This window comes from Nannospalax galili, unplaced genomic scaffold (genome assembly GCF_000622305.1).
Source record: "Nannospalax galili isolate Female #2095 unplaced genomic scaffold, S.galili_v1.0 scaffold341, whole genome shotgun sequence".
Classification (NCBI taxonomy): Eukaryota; Metazoa; Chordata; class Mammalia; order Rodentia; family Spalacidae; genus Nannospalax; species Nannospalax galili.
In genome coordinates this window covers 1610020-1632860 of record NW_008346082.1, presented here as the reverse complement: position 1 = coordinate 1632860, position 22841 = coordinate 1610020, and the positions used below count along the sequence as shown (strand labels likewise).

The 22841-nt window shown below is 43.6% G+C and overlaps 2 protein-coding genes across 3 annotated transcripts in view; one reads left to right on the top strand and one right to left on the bottom strand.

The window, feature by feature from the left end:
* Window positions 1–3109, bottom strand: part of Kif24 (kinesin family member 24) — an 81598-nt gene extending 78489 nt beyond the window's left edge. The window contains exon 1 of the mRNA XM_029568002.1: window positions 2864–3109. The gene's annotated coding sequence lies outside the window, so the exon portion shown is untranslated. The remainder of the gene's footprint in view (window positions 1–2863) is intronic.
* Window positions 3110–3216: 107 nt separating this feature from the next.
* On the top strand, window positions 3217–21572 carry Nudt2 (nudix hydrolase 2). Of its 2 annotated transcripts, XM_029568006.1 has the most exons (4): window positions 3228–3351; window positions 3863–3914; window positions 17643–17776; window positions 20954–21572. In XM_029568006.1, exons 3-4 carry the CDS (start codon window positions 17650–17652, stop codon window positions 21268–21270), a joined length of 444 nt encoding a protein of 147 aa, XP_029423866.1. In that variant the 5' UTR covers window positions 3228–3351; window positions 3863–3914; window positions 17643–17649; the 3' UTR covers window positions 21271–21572. The 2 variants fall into 2 exon arrangements, with proteins under 2 accessions (XP_008840678.1, XP_029423866.1); XM_008842456.3 differs by lacking the exon at window positions 3863–3914 and having other exon boundaries at window positions 3217–3351.
* The last annotated feature ends 1269 nt before the right edge of the window (window positions 21573–22841 follow it).

The window sequence follows — 22841 nt, the reverse complement described above, 5'->3', positions numbered from 1 at the left end:
AAGCTTGCTCTGTGAGATCAAGGTCAGCCTGGTCTACATATAGAGTTCCAGGGCCCCTGGGGCTACAGAGTTGAAAAATTAAAAAAATTAAAAAATAAACACTGTGTTGGTGGGGGGGTACGGAAAAAATGGAAGGAGAGAAATCATACAGGTAGTATTGAATAGACAAAAAACGATGATTTGGAAAAGGTGTTTTTGCTTCCATGTGAACTAACTGGAAAAATGTAAATTAAGTGCTAAGTTCAGAGGTCCAAGCAGGTTGATGGTGATTCACACCTTTAGTCCTGGCACTTGGGTGGCTGAGGCAAGAGGATCTCCATGAGGGCTACAGAGTAGTTCAAGACTAGTCTAAACTACAAAGTGAGACCTTGACTCAAAACCACTTTAGTGTGTGATACATAAATATACAACATTCAACCGTTTATGGTACTTCTTTGTTTGTACGCCTAGAAAAATCTGTCTGAATGGGATGTGAATACCAAATCCATTGAGACATTAACTCAGGAGGCATACAATGACCACAATACTCCAAGTGTGAGTATATACTTATATACTGGGCAGCACACAGTATATAAAACTCTGGGCTAGTGTCACTCTGCCTGGTCCACCCTCCTCTGCATTTATTAAACTTTGCACTTTGCTTTCTCACCTGCTGACACAAACCTTGAATACTTGATCAGGAAGGAAGGAAGGAAGGAAGGAAGGAAGGAAGGAAGGAAGGAAGGAAGGAAGGAAGGAAGGAAGGAAGTCAGCCAGCCAGCCAGCCAGCCAGCCAAGGCTGTAGGGATGCACATGCATGTTCCCCCCCACCCAACACATGCATGTTTAATCTCAGCACTTGAGAGGCAGAGGTGGGTGGATCTCTATGAAATCAGGATAGCCTGGTCTACATGGCAAGTTCCAGGTCAGCCAGGGTTATAAGGCGAGACCCCCCGGCGAGAGAGAGAGAGAGAGAGAGAGAGAGAGAGAGAGAGAGAGAGATTTCCCTAATGGAGATACTATGAATAGCTAAAAAAAATTCATTAAAAACATTGAATCAGCTGGGTGTGGTGGCACACACTGTTAGTCCCAGCACTTGGGAGGCAGAGGCAGGCAGATCTCTGTGAGTTCAAGACCAGCCTGGTCTCCATAGTGAGTTCCAGGCCAGTTGGGGCTACAGGGAGACCCTATCTCAAAAACAAAAACAAAAACAAAAACATAGAATCAAAAGTTTTTATTTATTTATTTATTTTGTCTTTTTGAGTCAGGGTCTCCCTGTAACCCCAACTGGCCTGGAACTTGCTATGCAGACCAGGCTTGCCTCAAATTCAAAGAGATCCACTTGCCTCTGGCTCCCAAGGACTGGGATCAAAGGCAAGTGTCACCAGGCCCTGCTCAGAATCAAAAGTTTTTAATGGGGGTCTGGAGAAATGGCTCAACAGGTAAAAGCACTTAGCCCACAAACTTGATGACCTGAGTTCCAGTCTCAGAACCCACATAAAAGGCCAGATGGGGTAGTACATATCTGTAACCCCAGCATTCCTACAGAGATGGTAAGCAGTGACTAGAGAATTGCTGGGAACCTGGTGGGCCAGGTAGTCTGTGGTAAGAAGACCCTGCCTCGACAGGATGGAAGGCAAGAACCAACTCCTGAAAGTTGTTTCCTGACTTTCACACAAGTGCTGTGGCACACACATGCCTGTAAACACAGACACATACACACACACACACACACACACACACACACACACAGAGGAACACACATATAAAGTAATTTAAAACTCAAATAATAAGCCGGGCGTGGCAGCGCACGGCTGTAGTCCCAGCACTTGGGAGGCAGAGGCAGGCGGACCTCTGGGGCTACAGAGAGATCTTGCTTCAAAAAGACAAAAAACAAACAAACAAAAATCCCTCAAATAATAACATGTTCTAAAGCACAGATAAAATATGTCAATTGGGGGCTGGAGAGATGGCTCAGCAGTTAAGCACACTGGCTGTTCTTGCAGAAGACCCAAGTTCGAATCCCAGCACACACACATGGCAACTAACAACTGTCCATAACTCCAGTTCCAGGAGATACCACAGCTTCTGTCCTCCACAGGCATTGCATGACACGGGTGCACTTACCTACATGCAGGCAACACACGCATACATATTAAGTAAAAATAAATAAAATATTTTTAAATGCTTAAAAAAATGTGGCAATTGTTGTAGGTCACTAAATAAAATGTGATAAAATCCTGAGGTATAACAACACAATGGTCTATTTTAAGCAAATTTAAAAAGTTTTGAGAGACCAGAACTAAAGTCACGATATTGGAGGAGCTGTAGCAATCAATTCACAATTTACCTTCGACACTGGAAATGCCAAGCTTGAATTTTCAGGCTCTTCTGCATCTGAGATTTGGGTATCCTCTCCCACCTACTCCCCTCCTCCCCCCAAAATAATCTTTGAATTGGAATAAGTAATAAAGAATCTAGTCTATTTATAGTGAATTCAACTAACAGGTATTTCCTAAAAACTTCTATAAGTAAAACATTTTGCAAAACCTTGTCTTATCTCAACGACTTCAAAATTACATGTGAGAAGGGAGGGGAGTAGGGTTACCGGAAATAATCCTAAATCGAATAGACGGGCTCTTAAAGGGCTTCGGAGGCAAGAGGACTTTGGGGCCTCAGAAAAGCCACAAGAAAGTGGTGTTCAAGGCAACTGCCCCGGAAGACGCAGGCGCGCGGGTGAGCCGTCTGAAGCGCCGAGTCTCAGCAACCCTGCAGACACACCGGCCTCCGCTAGCGCCGCTCCACAGGCCGGCGCGCCTCCCCCGCGCAGGCGCTACGGCTGCGCCCCGAGCCGCTCCGCCCCGGCTCCCGCCGCCTTTCTCACCCTGGGGGTTTCCGGACTCTTCCTCAGTCTAGTGGCTCGCCGGACAGGAGAAAATGACGCCGACCCTTTGAAGTAAGCCCCAAAGGCCGGGCGACCAGAGTCCTGTCAACCCGCTTCAGAGCGGCCAGGCCACGTCCCCATGGCAACGCCGCCAAGCGCCAGTTCGAACGCCGCGCCGACGCCCGCGAGCCAGCATGCCCCACGTCGCCGACCAATGGGCATTCAGGAAGTTCGCTGTCGTTTGCCGCCTTCTCCTCTAGACGGCCAATCAGTGATCCGAAGAAGCAGAGGGCGTGGCTCCAGGGCCATCTTCCCACCAATAGTTCCGCCAGAGCAAAGATCTCGCGACATTCTCGGAGAGAGACCGGCACCTCAAAGGCGGGTCGAAGCGCTTGATGTCCAGTTCTATTGGTCCCCTGGAGCGCGGCCAGGCTCTTCTGATTGGCTGGTGTGCTTCCTTGGGGCCCACCTCCTACCTGCCTGCTAAGGTAAGTAGCCCAGGGGCGCGTCTGGGGAGAAAGTGAGCTTGTGGGGGCCTGCAGTCGACTTCCGAGCGTGGTCCGAGCAGGTAGTGAGATGTGGGTAGGCCGGGCCCCAGCCACTCGCAGGACCTCAGCTTATCTGCCTTCCCCCGGAGAAGGTTCAGTGGCCCAGTAATCCTCGCTTGTCATCTTCGAGCGGTGGGATGAGTGGATCCTAAGAATCCCAGGGACGGCTGGGTCTAGGTTTAGGGCCTGGCGCTCCAACCGAGATCTCCGTAGGCCTCGATTTCGCTTTGTTGCCCAATTGAATGAATACTACTCAGTTAAAATAAGTCAAAAGACGCCCACTACCTTAAGGAGGGAAAAAAAGGGGGCAACCGCTCAAAATAGGATACAATCAAACTGTCAAATGCCAAGTGTGACAGTGGAGGTTAAGATGAATGATGTTAGGCATATCTGCGTTTGAATGACTACCAAAACCTTCTGAGTTATTTTTTTTTCCTCTTCTGAAAAATAGCAATAATGCCTCCATGGGTTGCAGTGAAGAATAAGTGAAAAAAAAAATGAAGGTAAAATATTTGACATGATGCCTAGTAAAGAGTAACTTTTCAAAGAGCTGTGGGATGGGGGGGGGGCGCTATCATTTTCATAATAACAAATATATTAGCCAGCATGTATGTGGTTTAAACAGCTTAATGTGTACTTACTGTAATGGAGTAGTCGATGTAACCCAAAATTTTTTAGTTAAGGATTAAAGGTAATTCTTACCAATGAATAAGGAAATAAATCCAGTATTCAAAAGAGAATTTTTGAAATATGTATATTAAAAATTCAACTATCAGCCAGGCGTGGTGGCACACACCTTTAGTCCCGGGAGGCAGGAGGCAGAGGCAAAGGGATCTCAGTTAGTTCAAGGAGTCTATATAGTGAGTTCCAGGCCAGCTGGGGCTACAGGGAGACCCTGTCTCAAAAAAAAAAAAAAAAAAAAAAAAAAAAAAAAAACAGTAAAAGTTGAGTGTGCCAATAAAATACAGAGGATTTCAGGTGACTTTTATGATTCAAATATGAGTGACTCATATAATCAGTATCTCTGATGTCAGACCCTATATATGCATAATTTTAAACTCTCCAACCATGAAATTACAAATAACAAAGGGTCTTCCTCCAAATAACTACTAAATTCAGTAGCTTGGTTTCCCTCACAGCATACTTTACTGTGTTACATTGTACTGTTTTGGAGTGAAAGAGAGAAAGTTCTTGGAATACTAGATTGCAAAGTGATTACACAGGGGCACTTGCTCAAAATCAAGGGAAGTAGGTGCAGAAGTACCTATGGTGGAAACCAACTTTTTCTAACAGAAAATGTCCAACTCAGGTAGTGAAGAGATAGGATGAGACACCACTGACCTTTCCGGCCATTTGCCTCATGGTGGGCAGTCCATAGCACTTCAACTTGGTTCAAAAGGAAATGGTTAGTTTTCCCGTCACCCAGTTGCCCAAACCAAGTTCTTTCCCTTTCCCTTGAACTTATGAAATCTCTCATTTAGACAAATACCAACAATGTTAACGTTAATTGAGATATCTCAGATTTACCCCCTCCTTTCCTTTCTAGTAAGGCTCTATTTTCATCTAGTTTCATATTTGTTACAGCCTGTTGAAATAAGCTTGTAGCAGGTCTCTTTGCCCTCAGTCACAACTTCCAGTTTGTTCTCCATTTTGCTTGCTGCCTCAATGTTTTGTAAAATGTCAGTCTAGCCAAAATACACTCTTGCCTAAAACCTGTAGTCCTTATTGTCTAGAGAATATAAACTAAGCAGTTTACCAGTGAAATGTTTTGTCCTTGAGGTCTTTGCACACACTCATTCCTTGGCCTAGAGTGCCCTCTTGCCTCCACCTTTATTGTGCCTGGTAAACGCAGCCAACCTTCAAAATCTTTATGACAGAGTTGGGGAGGTGTCTCAGTCTAGACACAAATTGTCTGCTGTGCAAGCATGAGGACCAGAGTTTGATCCCTAGCACCCACATAAAAAACACACATCCTTATGGGGTGCCCCTTAAACCTAAAGATCCTTTTTCACTGTCTTATATAGGCCCTTATGATGCATGAAACACATTGTAACATCTGTTTGACTGCTCTTGCTTTCACTAGGCTGTGAACCTCTAGAAAGAGCTTTGCCATATTCTGTTTGACATCCATCCTTCAATCCTGTCATATAGGACACACTTAGCACACATTAGATGAGTAGAGGAAATCCCTCCATAGACATTATCAGAATTACTGAAGGTTGCTTCCAGAATTGAACAGCAGGTGGCAGTAAAAGTCCACTTAACAAATTTTTCCATATGAAATATTTTTGTCCCAACCTTGTCTGACTTTGGCATGATCCTAGAAGCCAGTATGCCAATACAGGTAAAAATCTGGTTCCTCTCTCAGCCAAATAGACACAATTGCAGAATGATTCAGTAGCTTGGCTTCCTGCAAAAGAGGGTGGCAGTTGCCCACAGAAAAATGCAGTTGAAGGAGTATTTTGTTTCAATTTTTTTTCATACAATCAAGGATCTTTTTAAAATTTCTTTTCCTCTTTATAGTGTTATGAGAGCTTTATTCATAGATGGATGCCTTATTGTACATTCTAAAAGCAAAGAAGCTGGGGAATCGGAGAGAAGGCAATGAAATGAATGTGATGTGGGAAATGAAAGAAAGTCAGTAATCACATGGAGTCGCTTATGAGCAAGCAGAGTTGGCCTTCCTCCTCACACTGGTCTGGCCAAGTTTGCTAGGCACCAGGACCCTAAGTTAGATGCTTGTATTCTTGTATAAGGTTAGCATCAAGGGCATGTCCACTCCTTAGTGTTTTCAATCCCTAGACTATCAGGTATGGATTTCAACATGTGGTTTTAGGTTCCTGTTTTCCAGAAAACAGCAGTGTGGTCATGAACACCTTTGGCAAGTAGGCACTTTTAGGGGCCACAGGCTATACTTCTCCCCAGCTGAGTCTTCTTTGGTTACAAGACCTCCATCCTACCTAAAACCTGTTTGATGGAGTTTCCAGCTAGACATCTTAACCTCCAGGTGAATACAGATTGAAGACCAAGCATTTTTAAACAAGGTGATTTCATAAATCATTTGTGCATGCTCTCAGGGCCGAGTGTGCCCTAAGCCCTATTCTGTCATGAAAATCAGAGCTGTTAAAGGTAAAGTACAGGCTTTGGAGTTAAATTTATTTGGATTCAAATCCATGCCAGCTATGCCACTGGACAAGTATTTTAACCTTTTTATTTTATTATTTTTTATTTTTTGTCTTTTTTTGAGACAGGGTTTCCTTGTAGTCCCAGCTGTCCTGGAACTCACTATGTCGACCAGGCTGTCCTGGTACTCACAAAGATCTGCTTGCCTCTGCCTCCCAAGTGCTGGGATTAAAGGCATGTGCCACCACGCCTGGCTAACCTTTCTTTTTATAAAAAATTAGTTTTGGGCAGGAGAGATGGCTCAGAAGTTAAGAGCACTGACTATTGCAGAGGATCTGAGTTCTTCAGTTCCCAGCACGTACACAGTTGCTGACAACTTTCCTTAACTCCAGTTCCAGGGAATCCAACACCCTCTGAGGCCAGCCTGATCTACATAGCAAGTTCCAGGTTAGCTGGGGCTATAGGGAGACGTAATTAAAATTTTTATTATTTTTATTTATGTGTATGTGTATGTCTATGTGAGTTTATGTGGCTACAGGTGCTCTCAGAGGCCAGAGGGCATTAAATCCCCTTGGACTGGAATTACAGTTTTGAGCTGCCTGATGTGGGTGCTGAGAACTGAACCTAGGTCCTCTGCAAGAGTAGTAGTTCTCTTAACCATCTCTCCAAGTCCCCTAATCTTTTTCTGTGTTTGTTTTTTTCAGACAGGATCACCTCAAGCTCAGTATGTAGCAAAGGCTAGCCTTGATCTCCTAATCCTCCTGCCTCTCTCTACCTTCCAAAAACAGATTTACAGGCATGTGCCACTATGCCTGGCTTAACCTTTTAATATCTGGTTTTAGCTGGGCATGGTGACCTGGGCCAAGATCCACCAGCTTCAGTCTTCTGAATGTTGGGATTATAGCCATGTGCCACCATGCCTGGCCTTAGAAGGTGGCCTGTAACATTAGAAACTAGCTGTCAAAAACCTTGCACAGAGCCAGGTGTGGTGGCACACACCTTTAATCCCATACTTGGGAGGAAGAGGCAGGCAGAGATCGAAACCAGCCTGATCTACATAGGGTGGGCCAGCTACAGGGGGACCCAGTCTCAAAAAATCAAACAAAAAACCTTGCACAATGTAGCTAACACAGTATTGATACTTAATTGACAACTTGGTGACTTGAAACACTATTTTTAAAGGGTTTTAGACTGTAAGGAATGTCTGGAGGAAGATTCAGGGAATCCTTTATGCAAAAATTAGTATGGTTGAGGGCAAAGGTCCATGGTAGAGCTCTTAACTAGAATGTATGGGGTTTTGGGGTTCAATCTGGCACCACAAAAAATAAAGAAAATAAGCAAGCAAATAAACTGTGAAGGCTTTTGGAGTTAACTGTTTGCAGTAGCATTATGATGAATATATTGAACTACATCAGCATAGCCATTTATCTGGAAATTCTTTTTTGGCACATTGGTCCTGAATCTCCTAGGCTATGAGGAAATTTTGTGTATAGAGAAAGCCAAGAGCACTTTTCCTTAGCTTCTGGAACCTTCTGATGACATTGAGGGGTTTTTTTTGTTCAGGTTTTTTTTTTTTCCTAACCACCTCAGGCACTCTGCCACTTTTCTGAAGTGTGAATTGCCTGCTGTCAGCCTGGAGTTCTCACCTCCACAATCCTGGCTGCAGGCATATTTGCATATTGGATGCTGTGTTCTTTAACCCCCTGAGGTTTGAATCCACTTGGAGAATGTATAAAAGGTGAATACTTTCAAACCCCTGGACAGTTTCAGCGCCCTCTTTTCCAGAAAAATAGAAAATCCCCAATAGCTTCCTTGACTTTTATGCAAAAGGTACTCTTCAGGAAAACACTGGGCTGTTTCCCAGGGCCCCAGAACATAGACATTTGTTTGAGAGGGAGGTAGGGAGATGGTTCTGTTGAGTCAATGAACATCTGTTAGGAGCTGCTGAGCTGGGGTCCCAAGGAGGCAGCCTCATAGTCTGGTCCTTTTCTACCAGGGGTACTAGGAGAGATTTACCTTAGGAGGGATGGATGCATGTTACGGTGGCTTTATACTGTGTCCCTTTAGCTAAACTGGAACTACATTTGCCAGGATTCCCTCCTTAAATGGTTCCAGCTAGTACTGACCACAACAAAATTTCCTGTAAGATTTGGAAAGCTGGAGCGAAACAGCAGCCTGTATATTGTGAAGCACAGAGCTGGGTACCCAGTGGTGACAGTACATACATTTTAACACCAGTCTGCCAGCTCACCTTGCTGATGGGTGGTATATAGGCCTGCAGTAAATTCAGTTCCTGTGGAAGCCTGTTGGGCCCCCGGTCTGGGGTACCCAATGTCCATGGGAGGCCACACCCCAATAACTCAGTCCTCAGACCAGGAGATGGCAACAAGCATGAGGATTTAATCGTTTGCACAGACGGGCTTCTGCCTCACTCGAGAGAGAGCAGCAGCCCAGAGCTCAGCTTACAGGCTTCTTTTAAAGGCAAAAACCACAAACCAAAACCGGCAGCAGTAGGAGGGGGAAGTTTCAGGTAATTTTCAGCTTGGGCACAGAGCATGAAAAGGTCAGCTTTTTCTCAGCAGTTAGATTTTACATCTTACTTCCTTGTACAGCTTCCCAGAATATTCTTTTGATCTGGGCGGACTTGATTTGATTCCATCAAGCCTACCCCTTAACTCTTCCTGGGTCAGATGTCCCTTTATCTCTGTGCAGAGGGCTCCAGTGTTGCCTGCTGCTTACACAAATTTGGGGTTTTAATTTGTCTTTATGAATTCTAGTTGCCCTCACAGGTCCTAGTTTGCTCTCATAGGTTTTGGTTTGTCTTTGTTCTCCTCCAAGTCTCATCCAACCACCCCCCCCCCCCCCCCCGCCAATAGCTGCTAGGATTATTTACTAGAGTCTTCAGGCTCAACAACAGATGTAGAGGTGAGTGAGATGCATGGATTTCTCCACTAGTTTCCAAAATTACAAAAATAAATAATAATCTGTGATGCTGTATGTCGAGGTAGGAGGAGCTCAAGTTTGGGGCTATCCTGGGCTATATAATGAGCTCAAGACCAAGCATAACTATAAAATGAGACCCTCTCATGAAAAACCAAGGGATTGAAGTGTAGCTCACTGGTAGAGTGCTTGCCTAGTGTGTACAAGTTCCTATGTTTGATTCTCAGTAACTCACGCACATATACACAGTCCTTATAATAAATAGTAGAGGTTTATGGAGTAAATAGAAGCCAGGAGGCTTTGTTGAGAAGGTGATATATGAACTACTTCAAAAGGAGTAAGTATCAGCCTGTGAGGTGGCTCAGCATGTAAAGCCCTTGCCACACATAAAAAGGTAGAAAGAACACACATGTGCCATGCACAGCCATACTCACATGTATACATAACACAATAATAATAAATTTTTAAAGGGATATGTAGGAGTTGTTTGTATGGAGTTGGAGGTTCTAGCACACAGCTGGCTGAAGCCAAGCAACTGAAAAGGCAATGAGGAGTTCTCCCTTTCTAGAAGCTTTGTCCTCTCCATGGGTCCAGCATACATAGAGAGTGAGCATCTATTCCTAGCTCTTGTCAGGTTGTAAGCCAATCTGGTTCTTCAGTGTGATCATCTCTACACACTGCTAAAATGTGCCTTTTCTACTGTCCTAAGATTCTCTCGCCACTCCCATTCTTCTCCACATAAAAACTACTAGGCTGTCCTCTCTTCAGAGACTCTACATGGCCACCCATGGCCCATCTCTCTTGTCCTCCATGAGGGCCTCTTTCTTTTCTTATGCCCTATATGTGGGGTAGTAGTGTGGAGGAATACCCCAGGGCTTCCTGTCCTCTCTAGTCTTGGATTCCCAAGCTTATCTGGGGGCTCCAACATTCATTATATGGGGCTCTGCAAGAGGCAGGAGCGAGGTTGCCTACATCTATTGTTTTCTCATATTTTCCAATTGTCCCTTTTGGGAGGGCAAGATTAGTTACCAGTTACCTGTTTCTGTATGACTCTAAACCAATGATTTGAAATATTCGTTCATTAGTTCTGCAGTGATGAGGTGTTTCCTTCCAGCTTCCAGAATGGAGAAAGTTCTCATCATAAATAAGGAGTCCAAGAAAATAGAACATGGTGTTTTATAAAAGCCTACATACTTTACATAGGAATTTTTAACTCAAAAGATCTCATTGTACATACTATTCTGAACTATACTCTTTTCAATAATATGTCTAAAATTTTTTCTTACAGCGAGATCATTTGGTTCTACCCCATCTTTTAATGGTGTGTGTGTACAAGAGAAGTATGTATATACTAAACTTTAACTTTTTTTGTCTCTTTGAGACAGAGTCTCCCTGTAGCCCCAGCTGGCCCAGAACTCCCTACGTAGACCAGGCTGGCCTTGAACTCACAGAGATCTGCCTGCCTGTGCCTCCCAGGTGCTGGGATCAAAGGCGTGCACCACCACACCTGGCCCTGCCTTTCTTTTTTTAAAAATGTGTATGAATGTTTTGCTTGCATTTTTAGAAAATGAAAAAATTTTATTTATTTATATTAATATACAAAATAATAAATTTCATTATGGCAATCTCTGCTTTCATGTCACATGTATTCTGTTACCCTCCCTTTCCCCTAACTCCTCTCTCCTGTACTTTAAGATCTTTTCCTCCCCTTTCTACTTTCATAACACACACACACACACACACACACACCCCTAGGTTCCAAATATGAAAGAAAATGTGATATTTATCTTTATGGGCCTAGCTTATTTCACAACATAGTTCCATTCATTTTCCTGTACTGTCATGATTTCACCTTTCTTTGTGGCTGAATAAAATTCCATTGTTGGGGTTGGTGGGATTGCTCAGTGGTTAAGAACATGTACTGCTCTTGCAGAGGAACCACTTTCAGTTCCCAGCACCTATGTAGGGTGACTCACAGCCCCACATCTCACTCTAGTTCCAAGAGATCTGATGCCCTCTCTGGACTCCACAGGCATTTGCACACATGAGAACATACACATAAAGAACGCAAATTCTTGTAAATTTCCATTGTGTATATGAACCAAATTTTCTTTATCCATTCATCTATTGATGAATCTGTAGGCTCCTTTCATTCCTTATCTATTGTGAAGAGTGCAACAATAAAATGCATGTGCAAGTATTGTGGGTATGCAGACTTAGTCCTTCAGATATATACCCTAGAGTGGTATAGCTAGGTCATACAGTAGTTCTGTTTTTAGTTTTTTGAGAAGCATTCTCACTGACTTTGGTAGTGGCTACATCCCTTTACAATTTCAGCAGCATAAAGGCTCACGTTTTCCCATGTCTTTGTCAGCATTTGCTGCCTGTTTTCTTGATTGGCAGAAGCCTGGGGTAGGAAAGAATCTCAGAACAGTTTTAATTTGGATTTCCCTGATGGCTAAGGATGTTGAATACTTTGTCAAATCTTTCTTGGCCATTTATTTTTCTTTTGGTGTTTTTGTAGTTCTTATGTAGTCTAGATATAAAATTCTTGTTTTGATATATAGTTGGCAAAGCTTCTTTTTCCTATTCTGTAGGCTGTTTTTTGTTTGTTTTTTGTTTTATGGTTGTTTCTTTTATTGTGCAATTTTGGGATTATTTCCTGTACTATTGGAGTTCTTTTCAGAAAGTCCTTACCTGATCTTAAAATGCTTTATCTATGTGTTCCTCTAGAAGTTTCGAATTGTTAGCTTTTACAGTAAGGTCTTTGATCCATTTTTAATTTATTTTTGTGCAAAGTGAGAGGAGAGGATCTAGTTTCATTATTCTACACATAGATAATCAGTATTCCTAGAATCATTTGTTGAAGAACCTGTCATTTTTCCAGTGTTAGGTTTTTGACATCTTGATAAAAAATTGTGTAGCAATAGCTGGGTGGGTTTATTTCTGAGCCCTCTATCTATTCCGTTGATCTATATTGTTTTGGATCATTTTTCAATGGAAGTTTTGTGAATTTCATACAATATATTTTGATTGTATTTAGATCCCTTTCCCCTATCTGTACCTCCTTTACTAACCCCCATCCAATTTCATGCACACACACACACACACACACCTATAGAGTAAATTTGGGTGCCCCCAAATGCCCTTCAGTGTATGTTTATCCACTGGAGCCTGGTTAATCTACTAAGAGTCTCACCCTTAAACCAAGACTGACTCTCACCTTCCCAGCAGCCACCTGTTTCCAATACTTGGTTAGGTAAGGTTAGGGTTTCTTGCCCATATCTGTGCTATGATTTTGTCTGGCTTGAGCTTAGGTAGGACTTGTGTATGCTGTCACCATTGCAGTGAATTTCTATGAGTAACTGACCAGCTGTCTGGAAAACTTTGTTTCCTTGTAGTTGCTTACCACCTCTCACTCTTACACTGCCTCCTCTTCTGCACTGAGCCTTGGGAGGCAGAAGTTTGATATAGGTGTCCTCTTCAGGGATAAGCACTCTGCAGCCCCTTGTTCTCTGCACGTTGGCCAGTTGTGGTTCTCTGTGTTAGTCACCGTCTGCTGCATAGGGAAACTTCTCTGGTGAGAGTTGAGAGATGGGTATAACAATAAGTCCTTAGTAGTCAGTTTAATACTATATTTTTTAGCAAAATAATAGTATTAGGCTCGCTCTCATGTAGCCAATACTCTTAACTGCTGAGCCATCTCTTCAGCCCCTCTGCCTTTCTTTTTGATGTTACAAGATTATAGTGAATGTATACATCATCATCATCATCATCATCATTTTGAAATGACACTATTTAGCCCAAGCTGGCTTTCAATTCACTGTGTAGCTGAGGAGGACATTGACCTCTAGATGCTTCTGCCTCCACCTCCCAAGTGTTGAGATTACTGGCATATACTACCATGTCCAGCTTCATGTGTATGTCTTAAACTTGTATTTTTGTTTATGAGTGCCTAGAAAGGGAATTGCTGTTTTTCAAAAATATTTTATTTACTTTTATGTGTATGCATGTATTGCCTGCTTGTAGATAAATGCACCCCTGTTGTGCAAAGCCCGAGGAGGACAGAAGAGGCTATTGGATCCCCTGGAACTGGAGTTTTGGATAGTTGTTAGCTGTCATGTGGGAGCTAGGATTTGAACATGGGTCTTCTGCAAGAACAACTAGTATTCTTAACCGCTGAGTCTACATGCAGGCAATACACTCATACACATAAAATAAAAATAATAAATAAAATATTTTTAAAAACGCTGAGTTCATTTTAAAAAATATTTTATTTATTATTTTTATGTGTATGTGTGTACTGTCTGCATGTAGGTAAGTGCACCTGTGTTGTGCAATGCCCACAGAGGACAGAAGAGGCTGTTGGATCCCCTGGAACTGGAATTACAGAAAGTTGTTAGCTGCCATGTGGATGCTGGGATTCAAACCCAGGTCTTCTGCAAGAACAGCCAGTGTTCTTAATTGCTGAGCCATCTCTCCAGTCCCTCATTTCTAATCTTTAAAACTTCTCCCATCCCCTAGTTTAGAATGATTTTGGGTGGCTGAGTAGGTAGCTTAGTGGTAAAGTACTTGCCTAGTGTGCATGAGGACTTTTTTATGATACCAACTACCACAGAAAGGCAGGGAAAGGAGAAGGAAGGAAAGAAGGAAAGGAAGGAAGGAAAGGGAAAGCAGGAAAGAAGGATGGAGCAGAAAAGATGTCTGGTTTATTGGTGAGAAGCTGCTCTCCTCTAAAATAACATTTGCTAGCAGTCCTGAGAATTGCTCTGGAAGAAGTGTCTGTTTGGGCCTGATTTTTATGCCTTTGACAGCTGCAAGCTCATCTTTTGTTTGTTTGTGACAGTCTCACTATATAACCCAGGCTAGCCTTGAAGTAGTAATCAACCACCTGCTTCAAACTCCTTAATGCTGGATTATAGGTGTGTGCCACCAAGCCTAGCAGCCCATCTTGATGGAATAACAGCAAGGGGACAGAGGATGGAGTCGGTGGCTTTCTTTTGGTTCTGTCATCTCACTTTAGGACCTTTGCTCAGGCTGTTAACCCCTACCAGGACTATACTCTCCCTCTCCTTCCCTCTGCTGACTTACCTTTGACTCATCTTTTGTTCCTCTGTTCAAACATCCCTTTTTTCAGGACGCCTACCATGATATCTCAAAGGCCAGATTGTCTATCTCAGGTCAGGTTGTTTTCCCTTTGTGACAAGTACCTTATTGGCTGTGTGTGTGTGTGTGTACATGTGGGTGCACATGGATGTGCAAGTGTGTGTGCAGGCCAGAGGTGGACGTTGGGTGTCTTCCACTGTTTCTCTCCACCTCATCTTTTTTTAAAATTATTATTGTGTTTGTGCATGTGTATGTATATGAGTGCATGCATGTGGAGGTCAGAGAACAACTCTCTAGAATCTGTTCTCTCCCTCCACTGTGGGATCTAGGATCAAACTCAAGACATCAGGCTTGTATGGCAAGAGTCTTTCACTGAACCCAGAGCTCACCAGTTGGCTAGACTGGCTGCAGCAAGCTCTGGGAATCCTCCTGTCTCCATCCCCAGTGCTAGGGTTACAGATGTGCATGACCACACCTGACTTTCATGTGGGTGTCCTCTGACCTCCACATGCATGCCACGGCACATGTGTACCTGTATTTGTCTAGAGATGATTTAAAGTATGCAGGAGAATATCTGTATATTATATGCAAATACTGGGTTATCTTTCATGAGGAATTTGAGCATCTATAGATTTTGAGATCTCTTGGGGGTAGCCTAAAAACAATCTCCCTTGACTACAGAGGGAAAACTGTACATAGTAGGTGCTTTGTATTCATCAAATGAATTTTCTTTTCACTTATATTCCTACTTTTTAGTCTTTTTTGTTTTGTCTTTTTTTTTCCTGGCTTGTTTGTTTATTTTGAGTCAGGGTCTCTAGCCCAGGCTGGCCTCTAACTTCTATGTAGTCGAGGATGACCTTAAATTGATCCTCCTGCCTCTACCTCCTGAGTACTAGAATTACAGGTATGTCCCACCATGCCAGGTTTATGCAGTGCTGGGGTTCAAACTTAGGGCCTTGTGCATGCTAGGGAAGCATTCTACCGATTTTTGAGACAGAATCTCCTTGTAGATCCAGCTGGCCTAGAACTCACTGTGTAGACCAGGCTGGCCTTGAACTCACAGAGAGTTGCCTGCCTCTGCTGGGATTAAAGGCATATGCCACCATGCCCAGCAGTTCTCTCCACTTTTGTGTGGTGGGCTGGTTGGTTTTAAATGTCAACTTGACACTACCTAGGAAAACAGTCTTAATGAGGAATTATTTATATCTGATTGTCTTGTGGACACGTCTGTGTTAGATGGATTGTCTTGATTTTTTGTTTGTTTGTTTTGTTGTTTTGAGATACGGTCTCCCTGTAGTCCCAGCTGGCCTGGAACTCACTTAGACCCGGTTGGCCTAAATCTCACAGAGATCCACCTGCTTCTGCCTCCCAAGTTCTGGGATTAAAGCCATATACTACCATACCCAGCCCTTGTTTTGATTTTTATATAGGGTCTCATATGGTTCAGGCTAACCTCAAATTCACTAGTAGTAAAGGATGACCTTAAATGTATGATCTTCCTGTCTCCATCTCCCAAGTGTTTGGCTTATAAATTTGTACTTACAAATTTTTACTACTATACTTGGCACCTGGCTTTTTTTTTTTTAGTGGAGAAAATATTGCATTGCTGATTATAAAATTAGTAAACTTTCTTGGTAAAATTCCAAATAATAGAAATATGTGGAGTAGAAAATAAGAATCTCTCCATAATCTCGTTTTCCAGAAACAGAAGGATTACTAATGTATATCCTTCCAGATATTTTTCCAAAAAATGTTTTTTTGGTTGTTTTTTTTTTTTTTTTTTTTTTTGTGTGTGTGTGTGTGTGTGTACAGCACATATATGGCAGTCAGAGGACAACTTTTCTGGAGTTGATTCTTTCCAAGGGTTCTGGGGATCAAACTCAGGTTGTCAGGCTTATGTAAGTACTTTACCCCTTGAGCTATCTCACCGGCCCCCTTCCAAACATTTTTCTACACATATAGAAATCTGTTGAGTTCTTAGTATGTGCCAGGCATTGCTCTAATATTTTTGTTTTTGTTTCTGTTTTTGTTTTTTGGTCTTTTTGAGACAGGTGTTCCTGTAGCCCCAGCTGTCCTGGAACTCACTATGGCCTTGAACTCATAGAGATCCACCCGCCTCTGCCTCCCGAGTGGTGGGACTAAAGGTGTGTGCTACCACACCCTGCTGGCACTGTTCTAATGTACTTTATAAAATTAAGTCATATAATTTGCCTCTGCTGGAGTGCAAAAGAGACTTCCTATTTCTGCCCTTTTTTACTTTGCATTTTGACCATATAACGTACTAGACATGAATACAAGACTAAAAAAAATCAACAAAAAGTGTTCTGGTGCACCAGATTATCTAGATGACCCCACTGAATCATCAGAAACCACATTATTGGGGTCTCTGCTTCAGGGGTTCAGGATATAGGTTAAAGGAAATGGGATTATGGGTTAGCTGATAATACTTCTACTCCATTTCTCCCAATTCTAGCATTTCTTCCATTTCAGTGTGTTTGTTTCTGAGTCTCTCCAGTCTCATAACAGATACACTCCAGGGGGCTGGAGAGATGGCTCAGTGGTTAAGAGCACTGACTGCTCTTACAGAGGATGCGGATTCAATTCCCAGCACCCACATGGCGGCTACAAACCGTCCTTAACTCCAGTACCAGGGGAATCCATAGCCCTCTTCTGACCTCTGCGGCATTGCACAACACGGGTGCGTTCACTTACATGCAAGCAATATACTCATACACATAAAATAAAAATAATAAATAAAATATTAAAACAAAAACAAAAACACTCCAGCTCAGAGTTTTACAGGGAGACATAGAGCCTTGGTGGTAGAGACCCCTCGACTGGGTAGTTACCAGAGTCCTGTAGTTACAAAGTTCTGTCTCTGGTTCCTGGATTCCTCTCCATTTCTTGGCATGCTGCCTTTTTCTGTGGGTTATGAGATCACTGTTAGCTAGTCCTTGCTGTTTTCCAGTACCAGAGTGTCCCCCTTCCTGTCCCTTCCCAGTGTGCACCCTCCCCTTTTGTTTAACTTCCTAATGCCTCTTACCTTCTTTTTAACTTCTTAGATACATCATGGCCCTGAGGGCATGTGGCTTGATCGTCTTCCGGAGACGCCTTACTCCCAAGGTAGACAACAGTACAATTGAGTTTCTATTGCTACAGGCATCAGATGGCATTCATCACTGGACTCCTCCCAAAGGTACAGGGACAGAGGGGTTGGCTTTTGGGGAAATGCCAAGCTTGGCTCTGGAATTCACCCTGCCAGGCCCCCTACAAGGCTTGTTTTCTAGTGACTGTACAGCAGGAGGAGGTGGGTTAGGCAGGAGTCCTTGATCTTTCTATGTCTAAGGTCTCCAGGCAAGTGCAGAGCTAGAAATCTTATTCTGTGACTGACCCAAGGCAGACACACAGCATCTGCAGCTGCTTTTTTTTAAATCACTTTCCAGAGCTTCAGCCCCTGTGGTGAGTGACTGGCTAGGGGAAATCCACTTGGCTGTGAATGAGGGATGTTGAAATTGAGTCATGAGTTGGCTATGTGCCCACCTTTCTGAGCTTTGAGTTTTTCATCTATCAAAGTAGAGGTTTACTTAAAAATCCCAAGTTTTCTTCCTACCCTTTCTCTGATTTCATTTGATCAAGTTCCTTTGACTCTTTGTTCAGTGTTCCAATCACTTGGGTTTTCTCTTTTGAACCCAGAGAGTGTGACTTCTGGAGTATTCCTGATTATAGTTGCATTTTGGCCTCTATTAGAAGCACAGCGAAGACGGAGTCTCTAATTATAGATTCATCTGCATATTCTGGCAGAAATGAAAGAGTGAGAATGAGAGAGTCCTTCTCAGACCAAGAGGCTGTGAGAATCATGGAGACTTTGCAGCCCAAGCAGCCACCTTTTCCCTGGGTTCCTCATTCAGAAGCCAGGGTAGCATTGCTCAGGTCTTCAGAAGGCAAAACATTGAAGACTAGTGGCCTGGAGCTTTAGACGTGGCGAAAATGTGTTTGTGAGCTGGTGAATTTTCATCTACTAGCACCCTGGATGCTGTCTTTAGGAGTACAAAAGATCCCTCGGATGCTCTTAAAAAAGATAAAAGATTTGGGTCAGGCCAGGCATGGTGGCACATGCCTTTAATCCCAGCACTCCTGAGGCAGAGGCAGGCAGATCTCTCTGAGTTCAAGGTCTACATAGTGAGTTCCAGGACAGCTGGGGCTACAGAGAGACCCTGTCTCAAAAAGACAAAAGAACTAAACTAACTAACTAACTAACTAACTAACTAACTAACTAAATAAATAAATAAATAAATAAATATTTGAGTCTTTTATGTATATAAGTGTTTTGCTTGCATGTATTTTTATATGTATACACATGGGTGCCTGGTGCCCATGAAGGCCAGAGGAGGGCATCAGATCCCTTGGAACTGGAGTTACTGGTAGTTGTAAGCCACCAGTGGGTGCTGGGAACCGAACCTGGGTCCTATGCAAGAGCAGCCAATGTTCTTAGCTGCTGAGCCATCTCTCCAACCCTGAAATATCTTTATTAAACCCAACTCTGCTTCAGAGGAAGGAAGAAAAGAAGGAAGGGAGGGAGGGAGGGAGGGAGGGAGAGAAGGGAGGGAAAGGGAGGGGAAGGGGAAATGGGATAGGGAAGAGGAAAAAGAAAGGGAAAGGGAGGAAAGAAAGAGAAAGGAAATCATCCTTATTGAGGCCATTGGGATGTTTCCAGTGAGCAAGAATAGACTGTCTTTGGTACTTACTGGGATGAGGAGCACAGAGTAAATAGCCCGGGACAGATAGAATAGAAAGTAGGTTGGAGGGGCATGGATATAGATCTAAAGCTGGAAGAAAACAAGGAAATGGTGACAAAATTAATTTTTGCACATTTGAGTTGCACTAGGAAGAAACAACGTGAAAAAGAGAAGTGTTACAAATACTTTGAATAGGAATATTCACACTTAACCTCCTGATCACCCAACTCTCACTGCTGGTTCCTCTCACTAAAGGATGTTAAAGGAACTCACCTAATCATTTCCTGCTTAGGCTTGGGATGGAATTACCCTGCCGTCATTAATAGTCAGAAGGCTGAATAGATGTTCCTGGGAGGGGGTGTACCTAGAGATTCCTACACAGCTGGGAGGAAAGGGTCATCCTGAATCAGTGTATCCTGTCATCACCAGCATCCCTATTACTTTACCTTTTCAGTGCATTACCTATGTGTCTTTGTCTACATTATAGGAGGCGCTATGCAGAGAAAATTCCCCAGAAGCCAGGGGCTAGAATGGGTTCTTTAAGTGCTAAGGTCCTAGTATTTTCTATTCAGCAACTTACTTAGGGCATTGCTGTGCAGAGCCCTAGGAAGTGTGTAGCTCCACTTCCAGGCCAAGTAGGGAACAGCTAAAAGTTCCTGGCTCCCTATGAGCTCCTGAACCAGGAAGGCCCCCCAGCAACTTGCCAGAGTCATGAGTAAATACAAGTTACCAGAACCCTCCCAACTGCTTTTGGGACTTCTGGGACACTAAGAATTTGTGGGAAAGGCCTAGGGGTAAAGCTGAGGGCCGCTATAGTCTGCAGAGCTTCAAGTTCTGTCACAACAGTTTCTTGGCAGCTGTCTGCTTGGATTTGGGTCTTGCCAACACATTTTCTTAGAACTGGCTCTGAGCTTGTCCTTAGTCTTAAGTTCCCATCAGGCTTTCCCTATGAAACTGAAATCTGGCCTTGCTCAGTTAGGAAGATGAAAACAATTTGAAAAAGCCTTGATGGCTACTTGGAAACAGCTGCTGGTGCAGCGCTGCAGGGTTTGAGTCTGTTTACTGTAGAGTGTTAAGTCCTCACTGGTCTGTAGGCAAAGAACCCCCTGTTCAGCTAGTCCCCACTTTGCCAAGAAGCTCTGGCTTCCTTGTAAAAATGACTTTAAGGTTTGTAAGGGAAAAGTGGTTCCTGAGAACAATGGATGGAGAAAACTCAAAAAGAATAAAAAAGCAGAAATGTGAAGGAAGCCACCTCAACGTCCGAAGTCAATATTATGGGGTGGAGATGTAGCTTAGTGACAGTGTGCCTACCTACTATGCACAAAGCCCTAAGTTTAATGTCCAGCACAGCAGAAAATAAAGGCAGTATTCTAAACCTGACTTGCCAAATACACGATTTGTTTCACTCTGTACAGAGTAGATGGAGTAGGAAGAGGGGATTGCTCAGACTCCTAGAAATAGACCTTGCCTGTCTTATACCCCTTCCTAGGCATGTTAAGATGTTGCCCATCTCCAGACTTCCTTTAGCCCAGGAACTTCTAGAAAAATCACCAAAGACCCAGTCTCTAAATCATCTGCCTGGGAAAAATCCAGTTTTGGGGACTACTGAAGATTTCTTCTTTTCTTCTCCTAACTAGGCCACGTGGACCTGGGAGAGAATGACTTAGAAACAGCCCTGAGGGAGACTCAAGAGGAAGCAGGCATAGAGGCAAGCCAGCTGACCATCATTGAGGGGTTCAAAAAGGAGCTCAATTATGTGGCCAGAAAGAAGCCTAAAACAGTCATTTACTGGCTGGCAGAGGTGAAAGACTACGACATAAAGATCCGCCTCTCCCAGGAGCACCAAGCCTACCGCTGGCTAGGGCTGGATGAGGCCTGCCAATTGGCTCAGTTCAAGGAGATGAAGGCAGCACTCCAAGAAGGACACCAGTTTCTCTGCTCCACACCAGCCTGAGTTGACTAGAACAGTCATTTGCTTACGTAGCATCCTGAAGGGCCTTCTGAGATGAACCCACCATGGCTTATTAGAGCCAAGAACAGACAGGTTAGAGAAATCAGCTCAGGACTTAGATGAGAGCAAGGAAGCCCAGAATTCAATCCCTGGCATAGGAGAAAAAAAAAAAATTTAAAGAGCCAGCAAGAATTTTAGCTAAGTGAAAAGGCAAAGGAGGAGTAAAAATTTAAAAATAGCAGGCCCAGTTTAAGTACATCTTTGTAGTTTATAAATAAACCTCAAGTGGCTTATCTGCCCTTTAACCTGTGTGTTTATTTCTTGGACTCTTGCCATTGGTGAAGAAGAAAACTAAAGTGAATTAGAGCTCTGAACTTAACCAGAGGGAACTTAACCAGTGGTCCTTAGACCACTTGGCCATCCTGACTTGTGTTGACCAGAGGAAATCCTGCGTCCAAATACTATGTTCCAAAAAGCTAAGGGCTAGAGAATGAGACTGGAAGAGACCAGCACATTCTATTTCTGCAACTCCAAGCACCCTCCCCATGTCCAAGACACCCATAGTCAGGATTTCCAAGTGAGTGGAACTGAATTGCACATTGTTTCATTCACAGATCTTTCTAGCACGTACCTACTTTGTAGGTGCTTAGATATTTTTTTGGGGGGGGGCTTTTTGAGACAGGATCTCCCTGTAGCCCCAGCTAGCCTGGAACTCACTATGTAGACCAGGGTGGTCTTGAACTAAGAGATCTCCTTGCCTCTGCCTCCTGAGTACTGGGATAAGGCATGAACCACCATACCCAATGTAAATTTTTTTTTTAACCTTTTTGAGACAGGATCGTCCTATAGCCCCAGCTGGCCTGAAACTTGCTATGTAGATCAGGCTGACCTCGAACTCACAGAGTAAATATTTTTTTAAATACAGATCTAATGAACTTTGGGCTCCCTGGGTCAAAACAGAGATGGGGTGGGGACAGGCAACACAGGACCATCTAACCTCTGATCACATGCCTGTCTCTGAGAATAAAAAACTTTGATACATGACTGACATAGTGAATGAGGCAAGCCCAACTTCACAAGCTCTGCTGAGCTCCCCAAACAGCCACATCACTGCACCTGTGCATTCCTCACCCAGCCCAGCTTTCCCTGCTTTCAGCAGACTCACATTGCGGTTTCTTCCAACCTCTGCCTGTTTCCTTTCTCCACAACTCCACTGAACGACCTAGAAGTGTAGGAGTCGGGTCTCAGCCTTCTTTTCCCTTGCTACTAGGGCTCAAGGAATGCAGAGGCAGGTGTTAGTTCTTAGGGCCTTTCCAGGAGCTGTTAGCAGCTGGGTTCATGTGGATTTTATTAGAGGGCTGTTGCCCAATGAGGTGCAGAAGATTGGAGGGGAAGGTGCATTGGCAAAGGTCAACGTGGATTACCAGTCAAAAACAGCCACCCCAAAGGAAGGAGAGCAAAGTCCCATCTTAAGCAGGCTTCCAGATGTTTCTAGTCACTGGTTCTCCGTGCAGACAGGGCAGAAGTACTAGTGAATAGGATCTTGGAGCACAGCCAAGGACCTAAATGGTTTT